This window comes from Paroedura picta, chromosome 15 (genome assembly GCF_049243985.1).
Source record: "Paroedura picta isolate Pp20150507F chromosome 15, Ppicta_v3.0, whole genome shotgun sequence".
NCBI classification, from domain to species: Eukaryota; Metazoa; Chordata; class Lepidosauria; order Squamata; family Gekkonidae; genus Paroedura; species Paroedura picta.
The window spans coordinates 13,885,461-13,912,784 of NC_135383.1; the positions used below are offsets into that span (position 1 = coordinate 13,885,461).

Sequence of the window (27,324 nt, forward strand, 5' to 3'; positions counted from 1 at the left end):
GGATTTACATGGAGTCAGTGGCCATCAAGCTTTAAAACGAAGCCAGTTCATATGCTTGGTCAAAAGCTGCTACGGAAACCAGCGCCTAATGCAGCACCACTAAGGACTTGCACACGTTTTATTTTTGTGCCGTGTAACTTAGGGTAAGTGCCACCTGCCTCCAGATTACACCAGAGGGAAGCTGCAGCTATTCCTTTGTGGATCCCAAGTAAACAGCAAGCAATTTGCCTCCAGCCACGGCTTTTAAAGCTGTGGTCTGCTGAAAAGTATAAACAGCAGGAAACACTTGATGCAGAACCCAAAGGAATACATCTAACATAGCCGCTCCATACAACCATTTTGCAGACTTGGAAAGCTTTGTTATTTCTTTTAACCAAGTTGGAATATAAACAAGCTTAAAAGCAACCTGCCAGTATAGAATACCAAGGCCAAATGTCTTCCTAGCCGAAAGCAGGAAGCAATTTCTTCAGAAAGTGCCTCGGTGTTCGATCTTTGATAATGGTTCACAGTGCTTGAGGAGAAAGGACACCAGTTTTGATCCTCCTTTGTAACCAGAATTGAACACCAAATATTAAATTAGGATTACAGTGTCTTACCTCACCAGCTACTTGAAATTTTGGCATATCCACCGCACCAAAATTGAAGGCATTTTTTCTCTACTACCCTCGGCTCAAGCGCTTGATCTTTAAGACAACAACTGAGGATACTTGAAATGCTACATATCATGTTTATCGAATTAGTTTGATCCTGAAGTTTAATCATAGCCTTCAGTCAGCTGTTGATGACTTCCTGTTAAACAAGTATATGGTGCACAGAACAGCTACCGTGCAAGTCGCAACCTGCGTTGTCTGTTATTCCTAGTACTGCAGACAGCCAACTTGACACCAAGCTATTGGAAAAAAAATTGTATTTTGGAAGAACTCACTACAGAAGGTGATAGAATTCCAAAATCAAGTTACATGAAAATATACATCGCAATTTATCTTTATACATTGTGAGGAAAACCTGCAGAAGATCAGAAGGCAAAGAAATACAGAGGGAGGGAGGGGGAAAGGAGTAAGGGGAGAGGCAAGGGTGTACGTGGGCAAGAGGAACAGCATTTAATACCAAAACCAGAACTCACTTGAAAGCCTAGAGATCCGCATGCTTTTATTTATCCAACCAAACGAGGCAAGAAATCAAAGTAAAGCAACTCATCCTATATCAGGCCAACCATTTTCCAAAGCAAAAACTGCTCAGCCCTTTGGGGAAAACATCAAGCTCGAGGGAGCTCCGCAGCTGTATGTTTTATTGCGACATCCCGTCCAAGAGACGTGCACAGCTGGGCTATAATGTCAGAAGAGGAAATTCACCTTTCGATAACGGTGACAGTGCTCAAGTCATTAGAATCAAGGAACAGATCTCACTGTTGTATTAAGGACCCCTGAAAACAAAAGTTGAGGGGAAGGGAGAGAATTACAAAGATATTAAATCTTATTAAAGTGAAAGGTTTTAATGAAGCATCAACGGCTCAAAGAAAAGTTAAACGGAATCTTTTGTTTTTTTTTTAATCCTAATTTGTTTAGTCCAACATGCTTCACAAGAAAAATTTTAAGGACTGATAAGGAAAAACCATGAGGGGGAAGGGGGAGAAAACCTGCTAAAAACTTTAGAATTTACACGATTCTTTACTTATCCTAACTACAAGACAGCATTATTTGGTACAATGTGTATTTGTGGATGTACATGAACAGTATATATATTATCCGGATCACGTTGTGCTATGTACACATCTTTACAATTCTTCCTGAAGGTTAAAGCAGTTCATTAGTTTTCAAAATGCGCAAATCTTTGTTGGCACTTGTTAGGCTCTGTCAGCATTGATAACTGGCATGTTTTATTGCAGCCCAGTTCCAGCCAGTGTCTGCCAACTTGGTATAAACAGAAGTCCAGCAATAGGTGGGTAGAGTGCAGGAAAAAACAGTGCCACGTTCCTCAATTGGAGACCTGCAAGGCAAGATACAGAGACCCATCAGCTGGTTTGACTAAACAGCATTATGGCATCTTCGTGCGAGTGACAGTTCTGAAAGAAATCTCTCTGTACTGATCCATCTACACCCAAGAGATACCGACAAGAAAAACATCTGGAGGGTTTTCAGGAGAGGGTTAACGCTCGTGACCAGCACCTGAATGGCTGCTCGGCATCTTCAAAGTTAACTGTGTAAGTTCTTGAAAGGACAGCTCTGGAAACTATTACACAGCTAGAATATAGTAGCATATAACAAACACAGTGAAATTAAGCTAGATATAGCCTCCATAAAATTTCTTTGGCCACCTCATGAGAAGGAAGGACTCCCTGGAGAAGAGCCTAATGCTGGGAGTGATCGAGGGCAAAAGAAGGGGATGACAGAGAATGAGGTGGCTGGATGGAGTCACTGAAGCAGTTGGTGCGAGCTTAAATGGACTCTGGGGAATGGTAGAGGACAGGAAGGCCTGGAAGACCATTGCCCATGGGGTCACGATGGGTCGGACACGACTTCGCACCTAACAACAACAACCACCCCAAAATTGTCATTTTGACTATCAAAGCACCTTCCACCAGTTTTGTCTAACATGTGTTTCAAAAAGTTTTTATACTCAAATGCTTAGTGACAGCACTGACCTGGACAGAATTAATATTTATGCTTTCAAGTTATACAGAACTAGTTTCAACTATCCAGACCCTGAGATTTGTTGTTTTTAACTACTTTTCCAAGTATATAGCACTTTACAATACCTGCTGCCTCAATCACCTTGCAGTATGAGAAACTGCATTTATGCAAGAACCTACGTAGAGGCTTTACACACAATTTCGGATCTATTTGGGATTTACAACAAAGGGGAAATGACTCAGAAAATAAAATTACAGCTTGCTTAGAAGCTACACATCTTCGCTGTCAAACTCTGATGGGAGCTGCAGCAAGTTCATCTCCTTTGCTCAACATATTCTACACTTAAGCCTCCCAGTAGTATCAAGAACAAATGGGAGTACAAGAGCATGCCAAGGGGATAGTTCCAACAAACCATCAGTCAGCAGCAGAAAGGAATTTATCTGCAAAGAAAATTCCTTAAAGCCAAATTCAATAATCACAGCACATGATAAAACAACATGCGGCCAGGATCACTTTTTCAGCGTCCTATTCACTCTTTAATTATCTCTCTGTCTCTGGAGCATTTTACTATCTTTCTCGCTGCCAAGTTGCTCCAGAAAGGACAATGCTTCACCAGGCAATTTCACATGCACATTGGATACTCAGTTTTCCCAGAGACTCCAGCTACAAAACAGACCTATGCACCCAACCCAACACCCAGCATGGGTCTCAAAACATAGAATCATAGAATAATAGAATTGGAAGGAACCTCATGGGTCATCTAGTCCAACCCCCTGCACTATGCAGGACACTCACATCCCAATCGCTCATCTACTGTAACATGTCACCCCTTTGCCTTTACAGAATCAGCCTCTTCGTCAGATGGCTACCTAGCCTCTGTTTAAAAATTTCCAAAGATTCCCACCACCTCCGGAGGAAGTCTGTTCCACTGAAAAACCGCTCTAATTATCAGGAGCTTCTTCAAGGAGAGAGGTTTTCTTCATGCTTGCACAGTGACAAAGTACAGTGTGCTTTGTTGACTATCGTGGAAGACAGTTTACTATTAGATGCAATGATGGTGATATTTAGTAAACCTAACCATTGTCTCTTCCAGCTCAAATGGGAAGTGTCCGTATTGTTTATACTTACCCTGAAAAAAGTGAAACTACTAGCTGCTGGATTAAATGTCACTCAAAAGCTGTCTCTTGGCTTTTTCTTACACAGCGGGCGACTTTCCTCTTGAATTCCCCATTTCTATCTTCCCTCCATTCTTTCTGTAAATAGAAATTCAGATGTCAAAAATAATGTCTTGGCCCAAAGCAGATGGTTTTATATATTTCCCCAAATATCCCAAAATCTTTAAGCTTACTATAAAATTACTTGCCCAGCCTCCCCTAAATCTACACCAGTCATTTGAAACTTCCCAGTCGCTAATCGCATCTGACATGTCAGCTTTCTGGGCAGCTTCACAGCAAATGCCATTTCAATTTTGTGTTTTGTTTTGTTTTAAGAAAACAAATTTTCTACAGATCCCGAGTAGAAATACTTCTGTCAGTTCTGTTAATTTCTGTGCCAAGAAAAGCCAGATTCTGCACGTTGAATAAACTGATTTGCACCATCATGCACTAGCTGTCAGGACAAAGGGCTATGCAGAACATTCAAATGTCTATTCCCTGGATCAGCCTAATCTAATTTCTGGGAATTCACCAGCCGCTGTCTTAATATGTTTTTTTTAAAGGACTGAAAGGTTGCTTCTCCTGAATGTGGAGTTCTAGAACAGATTATCACATTCTAAAACATCTGTGGTCCAGATGCAGACAGGACTGAGGAACTAGACTCTCTACCACCACCATACCTGGAACTGGCTCGACCAAAATCTCTCCCACTGCACTCAGCAGCTTCTCTCTGCTTAAGGAATCATTTAAGCAGGCAGTTGCTTAAAGAACACAGTCCTTCTAATGCCAGCTTGGTTAGTTATGTATGGCATAACAGGGATCCTAATGGGTTAAGATTTTTACGTTTGCACAGCATTATTTCTCCCCTGCTTGGTCTTATTCTAAATGCTCCCCATGAAATTTCTTAGATCCAGATGCTCTAATGATGGCAATGGCCACATACAAAAGAGTCACTGAAGCCCCCTCATAAATCTAATAATATCATGATGATTTTAATCTTCAGTCCATAAATCTAATAAAATAAATATTCCTAGTTCTTCACTAGAAAGCTCCACTCTTCTCCATATTGCAGTATCCACCAAGAAGCAACTCTCATGGGATTTCCCAGAAAGGATGAAAAGAAGAGCTCAGGGACAAATTGAAAAGAAGAGCTCAGGGACTTGATGCATCAACCAGTACATTTTTACTCCACATCTGCCAGCCACTGTCGGAAATCTCATTCATACCAATGAGGCCACTATACCTGTACCAATGCTTCTGAAAACCACCACCTAACATGTATAAATCCACCTATCCATCCAGAGAACTAGTCCTGTGGTAAGGAAAGGAGAAGGTGCAGGCCATCCATTCTGCCTAACCCCCACCATTACCAGGCTGCTTTTGTTCAGCTCCCATCTCATGGGTGACCGGAAGATTTATGATGGAGAGAAAACTGCTTGCCAAGGAACTGAAACTACTTCAACTGCACTGCTGGGAAGAGATGCATTTACAAGCCACCACAGTCATACCGCTGCGTCAACGTTTGCAGGAGAGTCGCCGTTGGGATCTGCCAGCATAGAAATTACACTAATCATGATGGTTTCCACAGTATGGATGGGAAGCCAGCGTTCTTCGGGTTTCTCATAGCCGTATTTGTCTTCGCCAGGCTCGTGAAGAATGGAAATACAGACATCACCGTTTTTGTCGACTATCAAAGCAAAAAAACAGTTATTAATAGCAGCAACGCTGTTCAGAAGTTTAGCACATTTATTTTGGTCAGCAAGTAACGTGATGGTGGTTAACTTCGGTTTGTACCCTAAAATCTACCCTGCTTCTGTTATTAGGAGATAGCTATATAGTAAACGGCTTGCTAGTTACCATGGCTAACCCTAATGAATCACTGCATGTTATTATCACCATGACCCATTATGCACGGGGGTTTTAACGCACATTCGGGGTGGAATGACGGCGACTAAAATCACCGATAACGCACAGTGCTGGCTGCAACCGGCCGCAGCTTCGGTGCATGCCGCCGAAAAAGCCGCGTTCGCGAAACGCGGAAGAAAGCACAGCTTTGGGGTGACCGGGGCGCAACCAGAAGCGGTGCCCGGATCGCCCCGTGCATAACCGGTGTGCGTCACGTCTTCCCCCTCCGCGTTTTCCATGTGACCCGAAATCGCCGTTTCGGTGGCCGTGCATAATGGGCCCATAAGAAGCTGCCATTAGAACACACATAGCATGGCAGTTCGATTATGTTCGAACATTAGAAGCATCCAGCGATGCAAACGGTTCCATACTATTGATTGGGGAAAAGAGGCTAAAAGTCATAAATCCCTCAAGACATCCATGGTCCAGGGCAGGGTGTGTATGGGTGCTTAAAATTCCCTTTTCCAGTTTAAAGACCAAAAACCATGTCAGCATAGTTACATTAAACCTCATACTAATCATTGCCAAAAGAATAGCTGATTCAGTCACCAACTACACAGATAAAGAGTCACTTCCACCATTAAGTATTGCAGTCAAATGCATATACTAAGCAATGAAAGATTGTACTTTGTTTATTTCAGCCACTCTGGCCCGCAATCTACAAAGGCTAGATTCAAATGGGTAGCCCTGTTAATCTGACGTAACACAATAAAATCAGAGTCCAGTAGCACCTTTAAGACCAACAAAGATTTATTCAGGGTGTGAGCTTTTGAATGCAAGCACTCTTTGTCAGATCTACACAGGCTCCCACTGTAGCTTACAGAATTTAACCAAATGTTTGGTTTGCTAAGAAAATCCCCCAAATGGCAGCATAAGCCACAACATTAAAAACCTAGACAGTTCTAAAGCTAGGTTTCTCTAAAAGCTGAAGAGAGGCACCTTCACACGGCACCTAGAAGATGGCAGGGGAAGGGCCTGCTAGATGTGTTTCAGAAGCTGAGGCTTTGCAATCAAAACCAGTATTAACTGTGTAGCTCTCCTGCTTATTCAAAGCACCTTCACGTTATATTACTGTGTAATCCTTAACAAACAAGGCACATCACTGTTGTCCTATCCTTGAAATGAGAGACTGTGATGAAGAAGTGAGGTTTGCTTAAGACCACCTACTAAATTTATGGAAGAAACAAGAACTATGCTGGTTCATCAATCACTCAAGTCTTTCTCTCTCTACTGCAACAATTTGGGGGGGAAATGTTTTCCCCGCAGCCACTCACCAAGCCCCCAAGCAGCCTCAGGTATTTTTAATGCATAGGCAGGTTTGCAAAAGAGAAGGCAGTCCTGCAGAACTAACGTGCTTGGCTAAGTTTCCCTGTCTCATCCCTCTACCCCATTCCCCGAACACTGGATCTTCAGGCTCGTTTCCAATTCATTTCAGATGCAAGGCAAATATATATATTTCCACACAATGGTAGAACAGCAGCTTACCATTTGGATGCCATATTTCTGTGATAAACTTCATTTTTGGCGGCCTGAGTGGATAATCCTTTGGGAAAGTTAGGTGAGCCTTGAAGACGCCGCCTTCACTGCATGAATTAAAAGAATTTTCAGTGACTGAGGAAACGTCAAAGGCTTATTTTCCCCAGGTCAGAACATCAGGGCTTTGAATTCAGGTGGAGTCACTGCATCCCCGTCAGCACTTACTTTTGTATAAAAGCCGCGGACAACTAGAGAGATAGGGTTAGTGTTGGACTAGCATCTGGGAGCACCAGGTTTGAGCCTCCCCGCTCCACCAAATGAAGCTTGCTGAGTGACCTTGGGCAAGTCACACACACTAAGTCTAATCTACTTCATAAGGTTGTTGTGAGGATAAAATGGAGGACAGAACGCCAAGTCGCTTTGAGTCCCCAATAGGGTGATTAAGTGAATCAGTTACCAAATGACAATGAACAGGAGTGCAGCTACTTATTGCTTAAACATTTAGGATGAGTTTACAGGGAAGTACCTGTTCTGGTACTCATCATTAATGTCTACGACCCAGAACATGCCTCAGGCTAACTATTTAGGACTTCCTATCTCATTAATGACTCCCTCGGTGGAATTCAAATCTATGATTTCATAATGGCAAATACAAGAGGTCTGCCATATACACTTAATCTAGTTTCCCAACGAAACAATTTTCGAAAGAGGCAAGTTCGTGTACCAACTGGATTTTAACCTTGTTTTACAAAGGGGGGGGGGGTGTCTGGGGATCAGATACTTATAGGGTTGGATGGTGTTTTATGGGGTTTTATATACTGTACCCTGCCACAAGTCTCTGGAGAGTGGCGGGCTAGAAATGCAATAATAAAATAAAGCCTGAAGGCAGCCACATTGCTTGCAAACAGTATTTACTTTCAAGCAGACGTACTTAAGATGGCAGCCTTAGTCTGTACCCCGCTTAGCATTTTCTCAATGATTTGTACTAAATGCAAACCTGGCCCAAAGTTTGGGTGTGCAGATGTCTGCACATTTTATTTTCTTCCTCCCCCGTCATGACGCTGGGAAGGAGGTTCCCTAGACAGCAATGAAGAGATAAAGTCGAAGACTGATAGTACTTCTGGACAAGAAAGAGTTAGCAGGTCTTTATGAAGCAGCTCCTCACACTAGCCAGTATTTGTTGCCAAGCAAGAGCTGCAGAGCCGCCTACATTACACTATCAACCCCATTAAGTGTCATGACCAGCTTACTGGATGTGTGCCTAATGCAGCATCTTGTAAGAGGTGCTAAATGATTATAGCGTAAGACAGGGGTAGTCAACCTGTGGTCCTCCAGATGTTCATGGACTACAGTTCCCATGAGCGTTTGCTGGCAGGGGCTCATGGGAATTGTAGTCCATGGGCATCTGGAGGACCACAGGTTGACTACCCCTGGCGTAAGACAAACGCCTGAATCCATACTTGTCAAGTAGAACAAGATATAATTTCATTTACAGTTGGTCATTTGACCTGCTCACCTGCACTGTTTACTAGGAGATAGACAACTTAACTGGAAAACATGGTACCAATATTAATTGCAAAAAAAAAAAAAAAAACAATTAGCTAATGTGCTATTGTGCAAATGAAATTAGCCTTGAAAGGAATTATAATAATTTTAACTTCCACCCTCACTTCTGCCTTCGCTAACGATACCATAATATCATCTAGGGAAGCGTTTGCCCATACAATGACATTCGCAGCTTGAATTTCTGAAAACGAGCAAGTAGGTGATCAATTGCCCTACGCCCATCCTACTTTCGTATATCAATATCATTTGTTTAACACCTGCTTGAGGCAGTGAGCTTCCTACCGGTTTCCCCCTTGTGGTTTACTTCAGCTTGCTAAGCAACAGCATCAAGTTTCTTGCTGCCACTCTACCAGTACAACTGAAATGCACCTGGGCCTTGCCATTTGTACAGCCAACTTTTATTCCTCGTCAACGAAGATGCAGCTTCCTGTCTAACGGATTATCGGGTCCCCTGAGCTTCTTACAGAACAAGGACACCATGGGACTGAGTGGAAGAAACTTTCTAGGACAATAAGAGTAAAACTAAGACTGAAGACTGTCAATGCTATGCAAGTTTGTATTTTTGCAGCTTGGGTTTTTTTTAGCCAGGCTCAAAGTCATTAAGAGGTGAGACTGCATACATTTATTTACATTGTTTATTGATTGATTTGATTTATAGCCTGTCACTGCCAGGACAACTCGTGGTGGGTTATACCCCACGCCTCCAGCCAGTGGAGCTTCAGGCAGCTTAAAACATTTTCCTTTCTCCACTGTAACCTCACAACACTTCTATGAGGTCGGTTAGGCTGTGTGTTTGTGACTGGCATGTATCGAGAATAACCTATGAACTGCTATAATCAAAGACAGTTGTCTTGAGCAATACATAGAAGTTACACCAATATTCAGTAAATAAAATGAAATACTAAGCCACATTCTTAGTAAAATCAATAGTCCAGAGCAATCTGGAGAGGGCTGAACTAGTTAGCAAGACATTAAGTGCTTAAGCAGCATGCTTTTTAAGTTCCATTACCAATACTTACTATAGTGTATCCGGAGGGCCAATAATAAGGACTTCCCATCGATACAGATCGTTATCATCTATTAAGCCTGCTGAAAAGCCTTCCACGGGGTTTTTGTTGAGCTCTGTTTAAAACACAGACAAATACTATTACAGACTGGCAACCTTTGCTTACGCTTTTTGCTTTATAACACAAACACATGCAGAGAACTTGTGCACTTAGTCAAATATTGAATTGCTTATCCACATTTAAGGTTCCCAGATTGCTTGTTACCTGATGAACAGAAAGGCTGTACACCAAACACCCAGATCAGGAATTCACTTAATGTATGTCAAGTCACTCAACTTCTAGTCATTCTTAGAATCATAGAGTTGGAAGGGGACATACAGGCCATCTAGTCCAACCCTCTGCTCAACGCAGGATACGCCCTAAGCATCCTAAAGCATCTTCTACTATCCTCCATCACACAAGCCACTACATCAGACTGTGACTATATGGCTTCCTAGTGATAAACTGAATTATTATGCTACAAAAGTACTACTGCATATTCATGATGAGATTAGTTCCAAGAAAACCAAATTGCCCCTACAGTCCACTTGTAGCATAATGAAAAATGTGCTGCCTTTAAGGATGCAGAATTGGTACCATGCATGAAGTCTACTAAAATTAACCAACACATTTTGCTCTGCTAAATTCCTTCAGGGCGTAGACTGACTATGAAAGTGTTGAACACTGTAATACCTAGAAAATAGACTAACCTCCCCAGAGTCAGATTCACTCGATTTGAAATCCTAAGAAACTTGATCAAGTGCAGCATTATATTCTAGATCTCAAGCTTACAGAAATCTCAGCAATTAGTTCCTCAGCAATGTATCAATAAGGAGAAGTTGAAATAGCAATATGAAAGGAGGGACCAAAGAAAGTTCACCCTCCAAATGAAAACATTTGATTTTGCTACCTGTTTCTATAACAGTATTGATTCCAGCATTCAGGCTTCTATTGGAAACAAGTGCTACTACTTGACAGACAGATAGTTATCCAGATTTTTTAAAAAGAATCTTGTTGGGCATTTGGAGGATCAGATCTGTCTATCTTTGATTCAGGCCATCCAGTTACACCATTACAACATTAAGCTTATCTATTGTGCGTAAAGGATTGAAAGCTATGGTTCTGTTCACTATTATTGACCTCTAAGACACTGAGAATCAGCAAGAAATGTTAAAGACTGGGATACATGTGAGAAGAAGCACAACAATTCAAATGTCAGTTCTTCTAAGGGTTCGATTTCTTTTTTTTAGCAATCCCCTCGTAATCCCAAATTCAACAACAACAAAAAACACAACACGTTCATTCAAGGGTTATAAATAGATTACAATATAAGTATCTGACAAATCTCTAAACACACTGGAGCTTAATAATTCCAAATGCTGGTAAATACTGGTTGCATTGGTGTCGGCTCAAAAGGAAATTACTTATTGGCAGGGCGAAGAGATTCTCATATAAACTGCATGAATGTGTCTGAAAAAGAACAAATGGTCCACTCTGGATCATATTAAATTAATTTTTCTGCCCCTCCTCTCTGGGTTAAGTACAGACCACAATTGATACTTGACATATCGCCACTGATGTGCATTACTGGTTGTTATAACTTTTAAAGAACTTTGAGGATAAGGTAGATTTTATATTTGGTTATTTTAGAAGTCTAGATTCTATGTTTTGCAGAACAAAATTTAAATCCAGTAGCATCTTACGAGACCAACAAGCTTACTTCATCAATGCCGATTTCTATTCTGCTACCACAGACTAACATGGCTACCCATCTGAAACTACCTTTGCAGGGGTAGTCAAACTGCAGCCCTCCACATGTTCATGGACTACAATTCCCATGGGAATTGCAATCCATGGAAATCTGGAGGGCCGCAGTTTGATTACCCGTTTTACAGAGTTATGGTCTTCAGATCCTTCCTCCTAGAATCTCAAGTTTTCTAAACAGGATACAAGAAGTTAAAAATTATTACCAAAAACAGAAAAACAGTGAATATTTGCTTTCATTTATAATCCACCCTTCTCACTAAAACTAGAAGCTAGTCAGAATTATTTCCCATAATGATTATTGCCTGCTACACTGTATAAGTAGCCACCAATTTTCAAACAGATAAAACCTCACTTCTTGCAATCTGATTTGATTTGTACATATTTCCAATGAAAAAGCTGAATTCACAGATCAACACTTGAAATAAAATGAAGGTCAATTTAGCTTCTAGTCGTGTGAATGCACAACAGAAAAAATAACCCCAGAGAAGAATACTGCGATAATTAAGGTTCTGTAATTCCAACAAACATTACATACAAGGTAACTGCTCTACCCTGGGTACAAATAAAGCACAGGATACAGATAAAGGTAAAGGTATCCCCAGTGCAAGCACCGGGTCATGTCTGACCCTTGGGGTGACGCCCTTTAGTGTTTTCATGGCAGACTCAATACAGGGTGGTTTGCCATTCCCTTCCCCAGTAATTACCGTTTACCCCCCCCCCCAAGCAAGCGGGGTACTCAATTTTACCAACCTCGGGAGGATGGAAGGCTGAGTCAACCTTGAGCCGGCTGCTGAGATCGAACTCCCAGCCTCATGGGCAGAGCTTTCAGACTGCATGTCTGCTGCCTTACCACTCTGCGCCACAAGAGATACAGTGCTGAAAATGAAAGTCTACTGACTTTCAATACATACTAGACATTTGTCAAGTCCAGAGCTGTTGTGCTCAGCTATGGTTGCAATTTTACATATACTTTCTAGGGAATAACTCTAATTGAAACAAGTACGACTAACTTTTTATTAGTTAACATTAGCAGATTAACTCTTCCAAAGAGTACATAAACTCTTTGTACAGTGTAATGGTCCTTTGTAATGTATTGGATCTTCCACAAGCTTCAAAGAATAAAACCTTCAAGTTCCGGTATCAGAGACACATTTGGGTTACTACCCACATAGCAGCTAGACAAAATTCCCTTGCTCTAGGAACATGGCCCCACAAATAAAAGTTTACACGTATGCTGCGTGGGAAACCAGGGTCGAGATCTTGCAGGAAGAATCTGACAGTTGTGTTAAAAGGACAAAAGTAAAATAAGGCATTGGCCCAACTGGATGCCATAGCTATGTTCTAGGCTTGCAAAATTTAGCTGACATGTAACTGATGCCCATGGACATGGTCCAGGACACAGGAGAGCAGCTTTCTGCCTTTCCAGTAAGGTCAAACAGATGGCATATTTTCAACTACGTAAACATTGAGCTACTTCTGCTCCTTTTTATTTTTCAGCTGATGTTATGTGCTGTACAACAGAGAACAGATTAAACTGCACTCTTCACTTTAGACATTTCTTAGATCAAAGCCCTGGGATTTGGCACGTTCAGAACCTTTTGAAGTTGCCCGTTTTAATATCGGCCCTGCCCTTACTCTGGGAGGAGCCAAAGTTTGAGACTAAGCAGGCTGCCTATTTCAGTTAGCCGTGAAGAGTGAAAGGAAAACGTGGTTCAAGACCTTGCCTCTGTGTTACCCTCGTGCAGGAAGGTTACCGTCTGAAATGGAAAAGTGAGTCATTCTACACTAATAGCATTTCCACTTGCTATACCATGATGGCACTGCCAAGAATTAAAAACCAGGGAAGAGTGTTCACTGTGGACACAGATAGAGCTTACTCCCAGTTGCCATCGCACTAGCTCTACAAAAAAAACATGCTTTAGCAAATGGTGCATTACTGCTTGATAAGTCAAAGCACCCCCATCTAAAAAAAATGACTAAGCATAGAAAGAGCGCTATGGCTAAAGCAGCAGCTATGCACCTCAACTTTTCAGCTTGCTTTGGCAGTTGCAGCCAGCCATTTCAATGTAACGCTTTTGCAAGAGCACTCTGAACACAACAGAAATTCCACAGTCTTGCTGTAAAGCCTATGTAACCATCTTTCCAGCAGATATAGCTTTCAGAATCAATTTTTTCTAGTGCTCTTGGTTTTGTCTCCGCTACTTTGCAATTTAAATTAGATCACAAGCAAACTGGGCGAGATATCTTACAATGCCTAAGCTATCCACCAACCTTTTATAAGCTAAGAGAATCTAATCAGAGGATTTTCTTGAGAATACTGGGATCAAATGCCCATCTTTCTGTAACCTAATGTATGGTGGGGGGAATATGGAGGGACATAATTCTCAGCCACTCACAGATCAACACCTGAAATAAAATGATCTGCACAGAAAAGAAACCTAGAAGCTGTGGCTATCTTAAGCTGTCCCTGTACTTGCAGCATAACGAGGTCCCTTTCTGAAACACATTTATCTAAATTGCTACTAGCAGAAAACCTCTGACAATGACATAATGAAAAGGAGCCTTGATTTCAAGGCACTGAATCTCAGCTACTGAAGCTTGGATATAGTATTAAATTTATTGTTATCCAAATGCCAGGTCCCTAGTAGAACCCAAAAGAGAGCAATGATCTTTCCAAATTCTTATCATCAATTATATTTTCTGATACTACAATCATAGGGGGAAAATTGATTTGTTAGACAAGACCTAAAAATGAGGAGAGTGAACTTTCAAGCAGGTTCGATTCTGCACTCCCCCACATGCAGCCAGCTGGGTGACCTTGGGCTCGCCACGGCACTGATAAAACTGTTCTGACCGGGCAGTGATATCAGCACTCTCTCAGCCTCACCCACCCCACAGGGTGTCTGTTGTGGGGAGAGGAAGGGAAGGCGACTGTAAGCCGCTTTGAGCCTCCTTCGGGTAAAGAAAAGCGGCATATAAGAACCAACTCTTCTTCTTCAGTCAAGAAATTAGAATCAGCCCCATTCATTTCTCTAAGGCCCAACTCATACATCTAGCAGCACTTCCACCATGCAATTGTGTCAGGCTTAAACACACCCATTCCTTTAGGCAAGCACATACGTGCAGCTGCACGAAGGAAGAGCCCGGCCTTTTTTGGACCCTTTACAATAATACAAATTCTCAAGAGTTTTAAGTAGCACACTATATACAAGTGAGGATTGCACAAAGAGCTCCTGAATGTATCTATGAGTCTTCATTTTACAGAAGAGGTTAGTTCCGGAACAGAGCCAAAAGAGAATAAACTGAAGTGTAAAGGTACATGTCTCCAGGAGCTCTTTAAACACATCCAAAGTTTGACTAATGCTTATTCACCAACTAGTCTGACCCAGCTGATTTGCTTCCATGTTCAACTTAAGGAGCTAATTTATTTACAACACTTTTGGCTTTCCTTTCCCCAAAACGGGCTTGGGGCATGTTACAGTAAGCTATTCAAAATGGCGTAAGATAAATATAAAACACCTAAAAGGTAAAGGTATCCCCTGTGCAAGCACCAGCTCATGTCTGACCCTTGGGGTGACGCCCTCTAGCATTTTCATGGCAGATTCAATACAGGGTGGTTTGCCATTCCCTTCCCCAGTCATTACCGTTTACCCCCCAGCAAGCTGAGTACTCATTTTACCGACCTCGGAAGGATGGAAGGCTGAGTCAACCTTGAGCCGGCTGCTGGGATTGAACTCCCAGCCTCATGGGCAGAGCTTCAGACTGCATGTCGGCTGCCTTACCGCTCTGCGCCACAAGAGGCTCTTGTTCTGAAGATTTGTTTTTATGTTTGTATTCTGTTTTAGCCAAAGTCCTCCATGCATGTAGCCTGGAAATTACAATTTTGAACAAAACTACTTCAAACAAAGCAGGACAACAACAATTCAACACAGCAATTCCCAATCTAAATTCAGATTTAGGGAACCAAATGCTCCCTTCGCAGGGCTACTGGAGTCCATACTGCAAATGCATGAAGAATAGTTTAACTCATATGGCCAGCCACCACCACTAGGGAATAAACGTGGTCTGTGAAAACAGAACTCCCCCCCCCCACACACACACACACACACACTACACAGTTTCCAAGCACTCAATTAGGCCATCATTTTGGAGATACTTCCACAGAGATATGTCCTTCAATAATACTAGAGGCAATTTTGGAAGGTTTTAGCCATGCATGTAAGCCGTTCAGTAGCAGCATAACCGAAAACCTCTAAATTACTGCTGCACTTTTCGACAGCAGCCCTTTCAGCACCATGCAAGAGACTGTATATTTTGCACATGCACACATCATACTGTAACAAATATATGAAAAGTATGATCGTTCATGAGTTCTTTAGCTCTGTTCTAGAGAAAAACAAGAAGTTGTCAGGAATCCAAGCCTGGTCATACTTCAGACACATAGTTCAGCTGGAAGGCAGGATACCTATTACACAGTAAAGCAGTTCAGTTGGCAGAGCACATGATAAGGCTAAAGGCTCACCTTTAAGGCCATATGCAGCCAGTGTACCTGAGGGACCGCCTCACTGTCTAAACCTGTCTAAAGAGATCAAAATGTTCCACCATTTCCAACTGGCTGGTGATCCCTGGCCCCAAAGAAGCACATCTGACCTCAACTAGGACCTGGCCCTCACCTGGTAGAATGAACGCAAGGATCATGGCCCTTCCGCCAGGCATTTGGTTGAGGTCAACTGAACCAACGTCATCTACTGGGCCCCCCAAAAACCCTCCTCATGAACTGAATCCCGAACCAACCAACCTATGTGTCCATAGATGCCAGATTAAAGTTGCCATCATTAGTATTAGAATTGTTGTGGAAATGTTTCCGGAATTATTACCACTAGTTATTGAAGCCACTGTTACTATTGTGTTCTACTTGATGTTATTGAATTACACCGTACTTATCTTTATGTTCTATGCAAACTGCTCTGAGCCGCAAGGGGGGTATAGAGATCTAAGAAATTAATTAATTAATTAATTAATTAAGTGGCAAAAAAGACTAAGGTCTGGCTTCTTAGAATCCTCTCCCCAGTTCAACCCCAATGGACCTTAACACATTTCCACAACAAAGGGGATTTACTAAACAGGAAAAACTACTTGAGTAAACAAGATCATCCATTCTTTAAACTTAGCTTCTCTTTCCTGTTTTGTCAGTACAGACAAACCACCGATGAAATTAGTGGTAGAACTGTTTCCATGCCTGAGCTCAGACTGTCCAGGTCTCAGTTCATTCTGTCACACATGCTTGGAGTTGTTTTATTTTACACTTGGCTCAACATAGGCTTACTTGTTTATCTTTTCCACTAGCTAAACACCGTTGGGGAGGTTTCTGCTGTTTTAGTACTCGCGTTTTTAAAATCAATGTTGCCTACGAAATGAGTGCGAAGTAACTGAGTTAGACTGAATTTTCAAACTACAGGAGTGTCTAAGGCTAAGCGGACGTCGGCAATCACTATCAGAACTAGCACAAGCCAGTCGCTGAATCCTGCTAATCCAGTTATGTCCAGACTGGATCAGGAGCTACAATTGTTACTCTGCAGCATTTCAGTGTGTAAATTCACAAGAAGAACACACAGAGAAGCAATGGATTCCATGTCAAAGGCTACTAAAGCAGCCCTTTATAACTCTGTGGGCTTTCTGCCTTCTGAGTCAACAGACGCAGTTTGTCCAGTGCCTGTGTGAATTTTGAGGTTCTTGATTTGTATTTGTGCCCTGACCTGGATAGCTCAGGCTAGCTCGAGCTCATCAGATCTCAGAAGCTAAACAGGGCCAGCTCCAGGCAGTATTTGGAGGCTAGACCACCAAGAAATACCAGGATCACAGAGGCAGGCAATAGCCAACCACCTCTGAGCACCCCTTGCCTTGAAAACTCAAGGGGTCACTTTAAGTCAGCTGTGACTTGCAGGCAAAAACCGGTCTTTGTACTGGTTGAACAGACTGAAAAAGTCTAACAAGATGCTGTACTTCATGGACTATTTTAATAAGAAAGCCATCCATTTGACCACTGATCAAAACATAATTTTTAGCTGACAGATGCATGGTCTGCTGCTCCACATTTAAGTCTGGAAAAGTGCAACAGAAGGCCAACTCAGAAAAAAAGCACCAAAACTTTTCAGCCAAATACTGCACCATCCTAAGGCCCTGTCTATAATGCCCTTTATTTTTCTTACTTTCAGTTGTACAATAAAGCAAACAGGTGTTGTGCCAGTTCTCCCAGCCTGGTGCTAAGGGAAAAGGTTATACAGGACAGCCCAGGCAGCGATACCAACAAAAGGCAGCCCCTATTAACAAGGCTGCCTGCTCTTCCTTTTCATGAACAGCATTCTGACAGGCCCCTCCTGCCTCAACCCCACTCCAGAACATATTTGATATTCAACATTGTAAAGTCCTCCTAGTTGAATTATCTTGTTCATTACTCTTAACCAGCTTGATGATGTATATGCTTCATTTATAATCCACCTTCCTCACTAAGACTCAAGACAGATCACACAATTAGATCAGGAGGGATCAGATAAGAACTAAAGTTTCGTGCAGATGCCCACTGTGAAGCAGCATACAAACTTTCACAGGAAAAGGTTCACGTGGGATGGAAGTTGGTAAAAACAGTCCATGCTCTCTATAGTCTGTAAGCGTAGATCCTTAAGGTTGTTATTGAAGCAGGGTTCAAAAAGAGAGGCTGGAATGGAACAGCTAGTCAAATTAGATGTTGTCAGACAAGCAGGAAAAGGATTTTTACTCATATTTGTCTCTATTTCTTGTGCCTTACATAATTATAGTTACTGAGTTTTCAAGACCTATTTATCAGGAACACTGCTCATCATAAACCCTATCAACTCTTTATGTCTGGAAAAATTTAGATCATTTCAATTATGACAACACTGAAAGGATTACTGGAAGCTTCTGGTTCTTTGTAATGCTCAAATAGGTAGGAGCTACCATTTAAAGGTGGCAATACTCAGTTAGACTGTTTAGGCACTGGGAACTTCACTGCCCCAGCTCCCATGCAGGAGCACAAATAGGGGACGGATAAGGTACACCAGGCCAAATGCTCCCCCATGTGGGTGCAGAAAGAGGCGGGGCGACCTGCCACAACTAAAATTCCAGCCTGCAGGACAGCATGAAACCTCTAGTGCATAAACTGTTTTAGCCCATAGGACAAATGAATGTAAGAAACCTTCCTTCAATAGAGCCATAATATTTTGGATATATACAGATTAATTTGCCAGAAGGCACGCTATAAAAATGAATTTTGCCCATACCCTTCTATAGGTTTTAAAGATTTCTTGAAGCAAGGCAGTTGACTGTACTCAAATTCTAGAACATCAAGTTACACAGTTCATAGAAAGCAGGGAGTCACAAATGACAGCCATTCATTTGCCAACCACCAGTTTTTGAAAAGTTATTGTCAAAAATTTCATTAAATTGTTAGATACCAGAGCCAGGATCCTACAAGAGCTGTATACATAGAGAGAGAGATTTATAAAAGCCAAACAGCTTCAACAGTAAGATTGTGGTTAGGTACCATTCATAAGTAACATATCTTATCAAAACTTTCCTTCATCGCCATTTAAGAACTTAATCCCCGGTTTTAGGTCACACCCTTATAAATGGCAGGACTATCTGTTCATTACTTTTCTGGAATCTCATAATTTATTTATTTATTTAGATTTATATACCACCCTCCCCGAAGGAATAATGGATTATAAAGGGTCAACCAGTCTATGACACTGATCGGGCATTATAGATCCTATGAACATTAATGGCAATGGCCAAGTCAAGCTGGGTCAGAATTGTATCTGTCTTATTAAGCTGGTTTTAAAGTCCCACGAAAGGTTCCTCAAACCTGGGACCAAGCGTGTCCCCCTGCAATATGCACAGATGAACATAATTCTTAGTGCCTCAGACTTCCAGTTTTCAAGCTGTTATTACATTGAATAGCCACTCTTCACATCAAAAATTTGTTTAGGCTTTGAGCTGAAGAGTTTATCCTTCCCTTCCTCCCAGAGTTGCACCCAACATGAGTGCTCTAATACTCAGCCCTGGACAACATTAGTTTGGGAAGCAGGATTTCCTAAGAAAACTTCCTTTTCCAATACTGCCTCAGCTGCAGGGACTCCCATATGTTTATCCCTAACTTTTATAAGTGTTCTAGAGTAGGGGTAGTCAACCTGTGGTCCTCCAGATGTCCATGGACTACAATTCCCATGAGCCCCTGCCAGCAAATGCTCGGTTCTAGAGAACAATGGAAGGTTAGTCAACTTCTCTATACACCAGCTAGATACTTGTGCCTGCAAAAGTCAAAACATGGTCATCGTTCCTTGATTACTTTTCTGCTCCACTATTTTTTAGAAGCTGTCATATAAACGCAAGTCCACTACACCCAAATATAATCCTAAAGTCATATTCAACAGAAATTTCTCCTCTTAACTTCATTAACAGCTAGCACCAAATGCAACAGCAAACTCAAAAACTTTAAATTTCATTTCAGACTGGACATCGGTAACAAAAGTCAAGCAAGCCTTTCATGAAATCTCAGTACCATCAAGGCTGTCAGGAGTGCCAGCTATCCAGTGTTTGGCTACCCAAGGTATTACAGAATACCCTTAGCCAGAAAAAAATGTATTGTTCTGTTCAACTAAGTAGCACAGGAATCAGCTTAGAATGCGAGAACAAATTCCAGAAAGTACACTAATATTTATCATGAAAAATGCTGATACATTAATTCTTTGTGCATCTCCCCAGATTTTACGTTCTACTTAACAGCATCTGCAACTTGTCTTTTCCAATTTCCCATGGCTGCCCAGCAATTTGGGGGCAGGGAGGACGAGAGGTAAAAACATTGATCGAATATTTGGAAGTGTGTCTTCCTTTTTACAATCTATACATAAATTCTCTGTGAGGGGAGCTCTCTGCAAGGAACTCAACAACTAGCTCCAGGCTTATTCATGGAAACCCTTGTATGCCTACACAAGGGGAAAATTATGATAGCCAAATTTGTAGAATCCAAGTGACTTCTTATAATTGTTTACTTAGAGTTTCTAAAGTGTGCCCAATGCAAGAGTAATTGTCTTGATCTTGCCAAGCTCTAGAAACTTTCACACCAAAATACACTCAAGAGACTTCAACTGCTCAGTTAGGAAGCTCTTAGAGTACAGCACAACTAGATCTTCTAAGATCCTCAAAAACTCCAACAAGCACAACATTTCAGAAGCTTCTCTGAAACACTACTCGCTTCCCATTGATGAACACAGTATAAATACAGTTGGCTGTTTCACATCTGTGAACTTAGATTCACCTAATTAATGCTATTACTGAGCTAGACAGTGCTTCCCAAACTTTTTGGGGTTGCCGCCCCCTCAGCTCCCAGGAGAGAAAGAGAGAGAGACTTTTGGGGAAGGGCTGCCAACCCTGGGTTAAGAAATTCCTGGAGATCCGGGTAGAGCCTGGGAAGGACAGAATCTGTGGAGGGAAGGAGCTCAGCAGTGATAGGATCCCACCCAGCCCACCTTCTGAAACTCTTGTTTCTTTCAGGAAGCTAAGCAGGGTTGGCCCTGGTCAGCACTGGGATGGGAGACCCCCAAGGAAGTCCAGGGTCGCGACTGCCCAAAGGCAGGCAATGGCAAGCCACCTTGGAACGTCTCTCGCTAGGAAAACCCAGTTACAGCAGGAAGAGTCAAACCACTGCCCTCCTACTGTTCCCAAATTCCTCACCACCCCCTTACTGCCCAAATCCTCCCACCACCCTCACAGGGTATTCTCCTCACATTGGGAACCCCTAAGCTAGAATAGTTGTTACTAACAATACATTCTGTCATCTGGAGAAGCAACCACAACTTCACCAGCCACAAAGGAGTCAGTCAGTGGAGAGGTCAAGGCTCAGGGTGTGGTTGGGAGGCACGTGGAAACCTTGCTGGAGCTAAGCAGGTCTGGCCAGTGCCTGAATGCACTGTTTACTGCCAGGCGTTCCATGACAGAAAAGCAGTCTATAAATGTACCAAACAGTTTAATTCCAGGCTTCCTGTCCCCCACAGCAGGTGCTGCACACTAGGAGACGGTAGTTAAGTCACCAGTGCTCTAGCAATGCTCAAGTATTGCCAACCAACAGATTGTGGTGATAAACACCTTCAGAAGCCTATTTGAGTCTACCTCCCATTTGTGACACCCACCTCAGTGCCGAAATGACAGAAGTGCGAGCGCGCACCATGTGTCGCAAGCATCATCAAAGAGAGAGGGGTTTATTGAGGTATTAAATGCTGTAACACATATGTTAACCCAAGGCCCTGCACAATACTGATGTTTTTGCTGTGCCAGACTAACACAGCTGCTCCTGTGCAAATAGGTGCCTAAAAAACAGCTGATATGCAAGTGTGACCAAAGGAGATAGTAATACCACTTGCTAACATTCTGACGTTTAAAGATTAGAACAGCTGAAACATGGACACCAGTGCCAGTTAACAAGAGGGGGCTGGGAACATCAGCTGCGCAAGGGAGTTCCCTCTTGGAGTAGACAGCCATAGGAAACAGAGCTTGGGAAGTCTGAATTTCTTGAGCAGTCTCTTTTGGTGTGTGTGGGAGGTGGAACTCTCTTATCTAGAGGAAGTCCTCCTTTGCCAAGTTGTCCGCAGAGAACACAACTTTTAACATAACCTCTGTATGCTGAAATACACACAAAAAAAGCAATAAACCTCTTACCTGGTCTGCAACTATTCAAGCGCTACCAGCCCCTACAGTGACACCATAGACTGACACAGACAAATATTATGTTACTGCACAGATGACTCCCAAGGGACCTCAGAACCACGTACCATTACAAACACCTGCATATCAAAACATCTGCATTTGTAATATTCATGTTAACTTTAGCTTTACTAACAGTTGATATCACAGCGTAAGGAAATTAGCATGCAGAAGCAGGCTTTCAAATGCATATTAGCTGCTGGATCAAAAACTAAGTTGGGTGGGGTGACACTATGGTACTTGATTCAAATGGGTAGCCTTGTTGGTCTGAAGTAGCACAATAAAATCAGAGTCCAGTAGCACCTTTAAGACCAACAGAAATTTATTCAGGGCGTGAGCTTTCGAGTGCAAGCACTCTTCACCAGACTATGAACTCCTTACATGACAGGGGGTTTTGCTATATATTCCCTGTCATGTAAGGAGTTCATAGTCTGAGGAGGAGTGCTTGCACGTGAAAGCTCACGCCCTGAATAAATCTTTGTTGGTCTCAAAGGTGCTACTGGACTCTGATTTTACTATGGTACTCGGTTGGACTTCCAGTGTCAGCCCACCCCATTTTATTTGCTACAAGAGCCACATCTCTACCTATATTTTGGCACAGCAAGCGAGTCATAAATACCGTTGTTGTTTTTTACTACGGAACAGATCTGCATTTCTAATTTTTAAAGGATGCAAACAGCCATGGAGAGTTTAGGCACTGAATACTTTTTAAATGAAAATGTCACAAGGTGGTATAACAGGAGGCAGGATCCTTACAGATCTGCATTCATGCCATTCGTTAACTTCACAGTTTGCCCCAGACTTGTAGGCATGTGCAGCTAAATTGATTTTTCCATATTTTTCAGCCATTCCTCCTCCCTCTCCCCAAACTGACACAAGGTATGCATACAGCTAAAGAAGGCAACACACCTTACTCACCATTCATTCAAACCTAAATATAGCTCTAGAAGACACCCCACACACTTGTGCAATAGTTTAGTATTGAGAACCCGAGTTTTTCCAGTATATTTTGGACTGTGGCAACAGTCTTCTTTTTTTAACATGTTTCTGCTGGAGCCTTGCAGCCCAAAGTCACACTATACCCAACCCCATGTGTTTGCTTATGGCAGTGTGAAGCAATCATCTTATGCAAGGTAAGTCAAAAGGTGGGTTGATCTAGAGACTATTTCATCTCGACAACAGGAACGGGAGAAGCTGAGTCCAGCTGGGAAAAGGGACAAGAAAGTGGAGTAGTGACACATGCTGTTTTAACACACAGTCACTGTTGGCTCTTCTCTCTTTAAATATGACCATTAAGGAATTCTCTACATGTGCCAGGTGCTATAGCTGAGGCAGGCCAAGCTCAGCTCCGTCTCTCTATATCAACAGCTAAAGAGTGTGAGCCAAGCAATACTGGCCAGGCTACAGACAAAGGAAGGGGGAGGGGAGAAGTTGTGGAACCAAGTAAGGAAAGTAAAGGAAGCAGCACGTCTTCCCAACAATACCCTATACTAGGTTGTGATCCTCTATCAATCCCCAGTCTTCAGACTGAGTTAGCCTTCTTCAGAAAGACCCATCTCTACCTATGTCCCTATCAGCCTGTAAAGCCAAAAATTAAATTTAAGACCAGAACAGCTGCTCTGCGAAAATGTGACATATTCTCAAACAGTGAAGGGGTTTAGAAAGCCATAGCCCTGGCAGAAGTTCTAGTTAAAAAAAAACCAAACAGCACACAGACTACATTATAGTTCCTTGTTATGGATTTGAAACAATACTAATTAATCCCCCTGCATCCCCCCACCCCAATATACTAATCCACAGATGCCAACTGTGCTTTGAATAAAGCAGACAATGTACAAGCTCATTCTAAAGATGGGGAGAACATCAGGACAGCAGCTCAAAGCCTTCCCTAAACACATGGTGACAAAACACAGCCAGCCCCCGCCTCTTTATGTGAGGTTGCTGCCAGCTTAGTAAAAACCAGCTTCATATACCACTGAAACCTCAGACACTACAAGTTCATCTTTATGTTCTTCAAGTATGACCCCAATTCATTTTTTAACCTGGCCAACTCCAGCTAACCCCAAATAGATCCACCAGCCCTTGACCTCTATAAATACTGTATAGCTCTCCTACTAGACCAGGGGTAGTCAAACTGTGGCCTTCCAGATGTTCATGGACTATCATTCCCATGAGCCCCTGCCAGCGAACATGTGGAGGGCTGCAGTTTGACTACCCCTGCACTAGACCAATGGTTCCCAAACTTTTTCAGATTGCTGCCTCTTTGATTCTCAAGCTACATTCCTAAATATGAACACACACGCCTCTTTCCTGGTGTTAGGTCTACTGCAAAATCAAAACACACTATATTGCCAACACTTCTTTTCTGGTTGTTGTACAGGTTAAGAAATTCCTGGAGATTTGGGGTGGAGCTCAGCAGGGATATGATTCCATTCAGCCCACCTTCAGCTGTTGTTTTCTTTAGGAAGCTAAGCAGGGTTGGCCTTGGCCAGCCTCGAGATGGGAGACCCCCAAGGAAATCCAGGGTCGCTATTACTCAGGGGCTGGCAGTAGCAAGCCACCTTGGAACATCTCTTGCTAGGAAAACCCAGCCACGGCAGGAAGAGTCAGACTGCTTCCCCCTACTGCCCCCAAATTTCTCACCACCCCTCTGGATCCTTCCACCATCACCGGAGGGAGCATGCTGCCCCCTTTGGGAACCCTCATACAAGACTAATTATTTTATTTATATACCGCCCTCCCCTGAGGCTCAGGTCTGCTTCTCTCCCCAATCATGACTTTCTGCTCCTCCTTAACATTGTTGACCACCCTTTAACCCTAAGCAGCTTCTCTGCTGCATATGCTGTTCTCAGGTCTATCACCCTCTTGCCCACCCCTCACTTGTCCGACAACTACAAAAACAGCCACTTCTTCTGGATTCTAGATGTTCAGCAACTCACTCTTATGACTTGCACAAGAGACTCACACCAGCCTCAGCTTCCATTGTGGCCTGTCCCTCCAACACATTCAAGCTTTAATTGGCTCAAACCAGCACTAGTCTTTCCTCATTTCCAAGTCTCACTGAAAATATTCTTGCCCTTGCTGCTGCTTCCTCGGACTTCTTTTCCTCCTCTCTGACTACCATTCCACAATCAGCTGACAAACTCTCCCTTATACAGGCACCTTGACTTTCTGCTTATGACACTAAGACTCTTCACATATTCTCCAACTTGCTCAGTCTTCAACATACAATCCAGTCACTTCCGTACTCATTTCATACCCCAAACGTCCTAGTCAATTTCTCCTACTTACTCCCTGGCCCTCCTATGCACCTTCAGTGAGCCTATCCATTCACACTCAAGTCTTCCTTGCCCTCCTGCCAGGTATAATCAGGAATTATTTCTCATCCTGCAGGGCGGTTCTTACCTTCCAAACCCTCCCCTTTGGTGCAGCAGAGACAGTCTTCCCCAGGCATTGGCTGCCCTGTGAATTTGTTTACACCCAAATCCCAGACTATATATCCTGTCCTCACTCACTGACCCCCTTCCCCATTCCCCCCACCCTCCTCCAGGTAGCTCCTTCCTCAGAGGCCCCTCAACCAAGCTCAACACCCCACAACACACCCAGGCCTCCCGTCCCCTGGATGCCAAGGGTGCTCCGCAGCCCCTTCTACCTCCAGCTACCTCACTTCCTCCCTGGCTTCTGGGTCCGTGCACTCACAAAGCTCTCCTTTGACTCACTTCCTCCCCTCGTGCCATTGCTCCCAGCTCCTGTTCTCCCTCAAATAAGCCCGCTCGATTGTCTCCCGACCAGACTTCGTGGCCAGAATCCCACACAAAGGCGCATCTCCCCCCTCCCCCCCTTACTGGAAGTCCAGACCCCGGCCCGATGCTTCCCCCCCCCAACTGCAAGCCCTTCACTCCCCCCCCAGGGAACCCCCCACCTACTCCTCCCCTCCCCCCCCCCATGCACACCCTGCATCCAGGAGGGCTCCAGCGGAGAAAAAGTTCTCTCCCCAACGCCCGCGGTCCCTCCTCGCCTGCTGCCCGACGGGGCGGAGGGGCTCACCTGGGAGGGCGCGAGGGGGAAGCCCCCCCCCCTCCAGAACCTCTCTCTCCCAACTGCCTCCCTCCCCTCCCCACTGGGCGTCATGGAGAGGGGGTCTCCTCCCCCCCTCAGGAGCCCCTCTTTGCCCCCCCCCACCTTGAGGCGCCCTCAGCCCCCCCCCTCCTCCTCCTCCTCCTCCTCCTCTTAGCCCCGGCCGGGCTCGGTACCTGCCAGCTGTCTCCGCAGTAGCAGCGCGGACTGGAGCTCCGTCATTCTCCCCGCCGGGGCCCGGGGAGGGAGAGTGGGGCGGCGGCGCTCCTGCTGCTGCTGCTGCTGCTCCTCCTGCTCCCGCCGGGCTCCAGCCAGCCAGCCAACCAGCCAGTCGGCGAATCGGCGTCGGCGTCGTCGTCCCTCGCCCGCCTCACGCCCGCCGGGGGCCGGCCTGCCCGCCCGTCCCCTCCGCGCCGCCGCCGCCGCCACAGCAGCAGCAGCAGCCCCAGAGTCCCTCCGCCGGGGGGTGAGGGGGAGGGGAGGGAGGGAGGGGGAAGGGGAGGGGGCTCCTGAGGGGGAGGTTTCGGAGGCGGCCACTCCTCGCGGCGGGGGGTCGGGGGCCGCGCGCGCCTCTCTCCGGCTCTTTCTCCCTCCGCTTGGCTTTCCCGCCCCCCCTCCTCCCTCCGCGCTCTCTCTCTGTTCTTTCGTCTCTCTCTGCTTCCCCCCCCCTCACGGAATTTCACTGCACTCGGGCGACGCGACGCGCAGGCGCACTAGGCACGCACGCACGCGTCGCGGCCGTCTCCTTTTCCCTCCCCCCCCCCTCCTCTCTCCCTTTCGTAGCCTATCGACAGCGCGGGGAGCGGCGCCATCTTGAGGAGGTCCGCGAGCGCAGGAGGACGGCGGCCTTTGGGGAGAGAACGAAAGAAAGCGGCCGCCATCTTGGGGAGGGCAGAGGAGAATTCCCCCCTCCCCCACCACCACCAC

The 27,324-nt window shown here is 44.1% G+C and overlaps 1 protein-coding gene across 1 annotated transcript; it reads right to left on the reverse strand.

The window, feature by feature from the left end:
• Positions 1-890: 890 nt before the first annotated feature.
• UBE2G1 (ubiquitin conjugating enzyme E2 G1) lies at positions 891-27,074 on the reverse strand. Its single transcript, XM_077311607.1, has 6 exons — positions 26,574-27,074; positions 9,751-9,853; positions 7,175-7,272; positions 5,293-5,471; positions 3,759-3,883; positions 891-1,986 (listed from the first exon to the last, which is right to left on the reverse strand). The coding sequence occupies exons 1-5, from the start codon at positions 26,617-26,619 to the stop codon at positions 3,797-3,799; spliced, it is 513 nt and encodes a 170-aa protein (XP_077167722.1). The 5' UTR covers positions 26,620-27,074; the 3' UTR covers positions 891-1,986; positions 3,759-3,796.
• Positions 27,075-27,324: the final 250 nt, after the last annotated feature.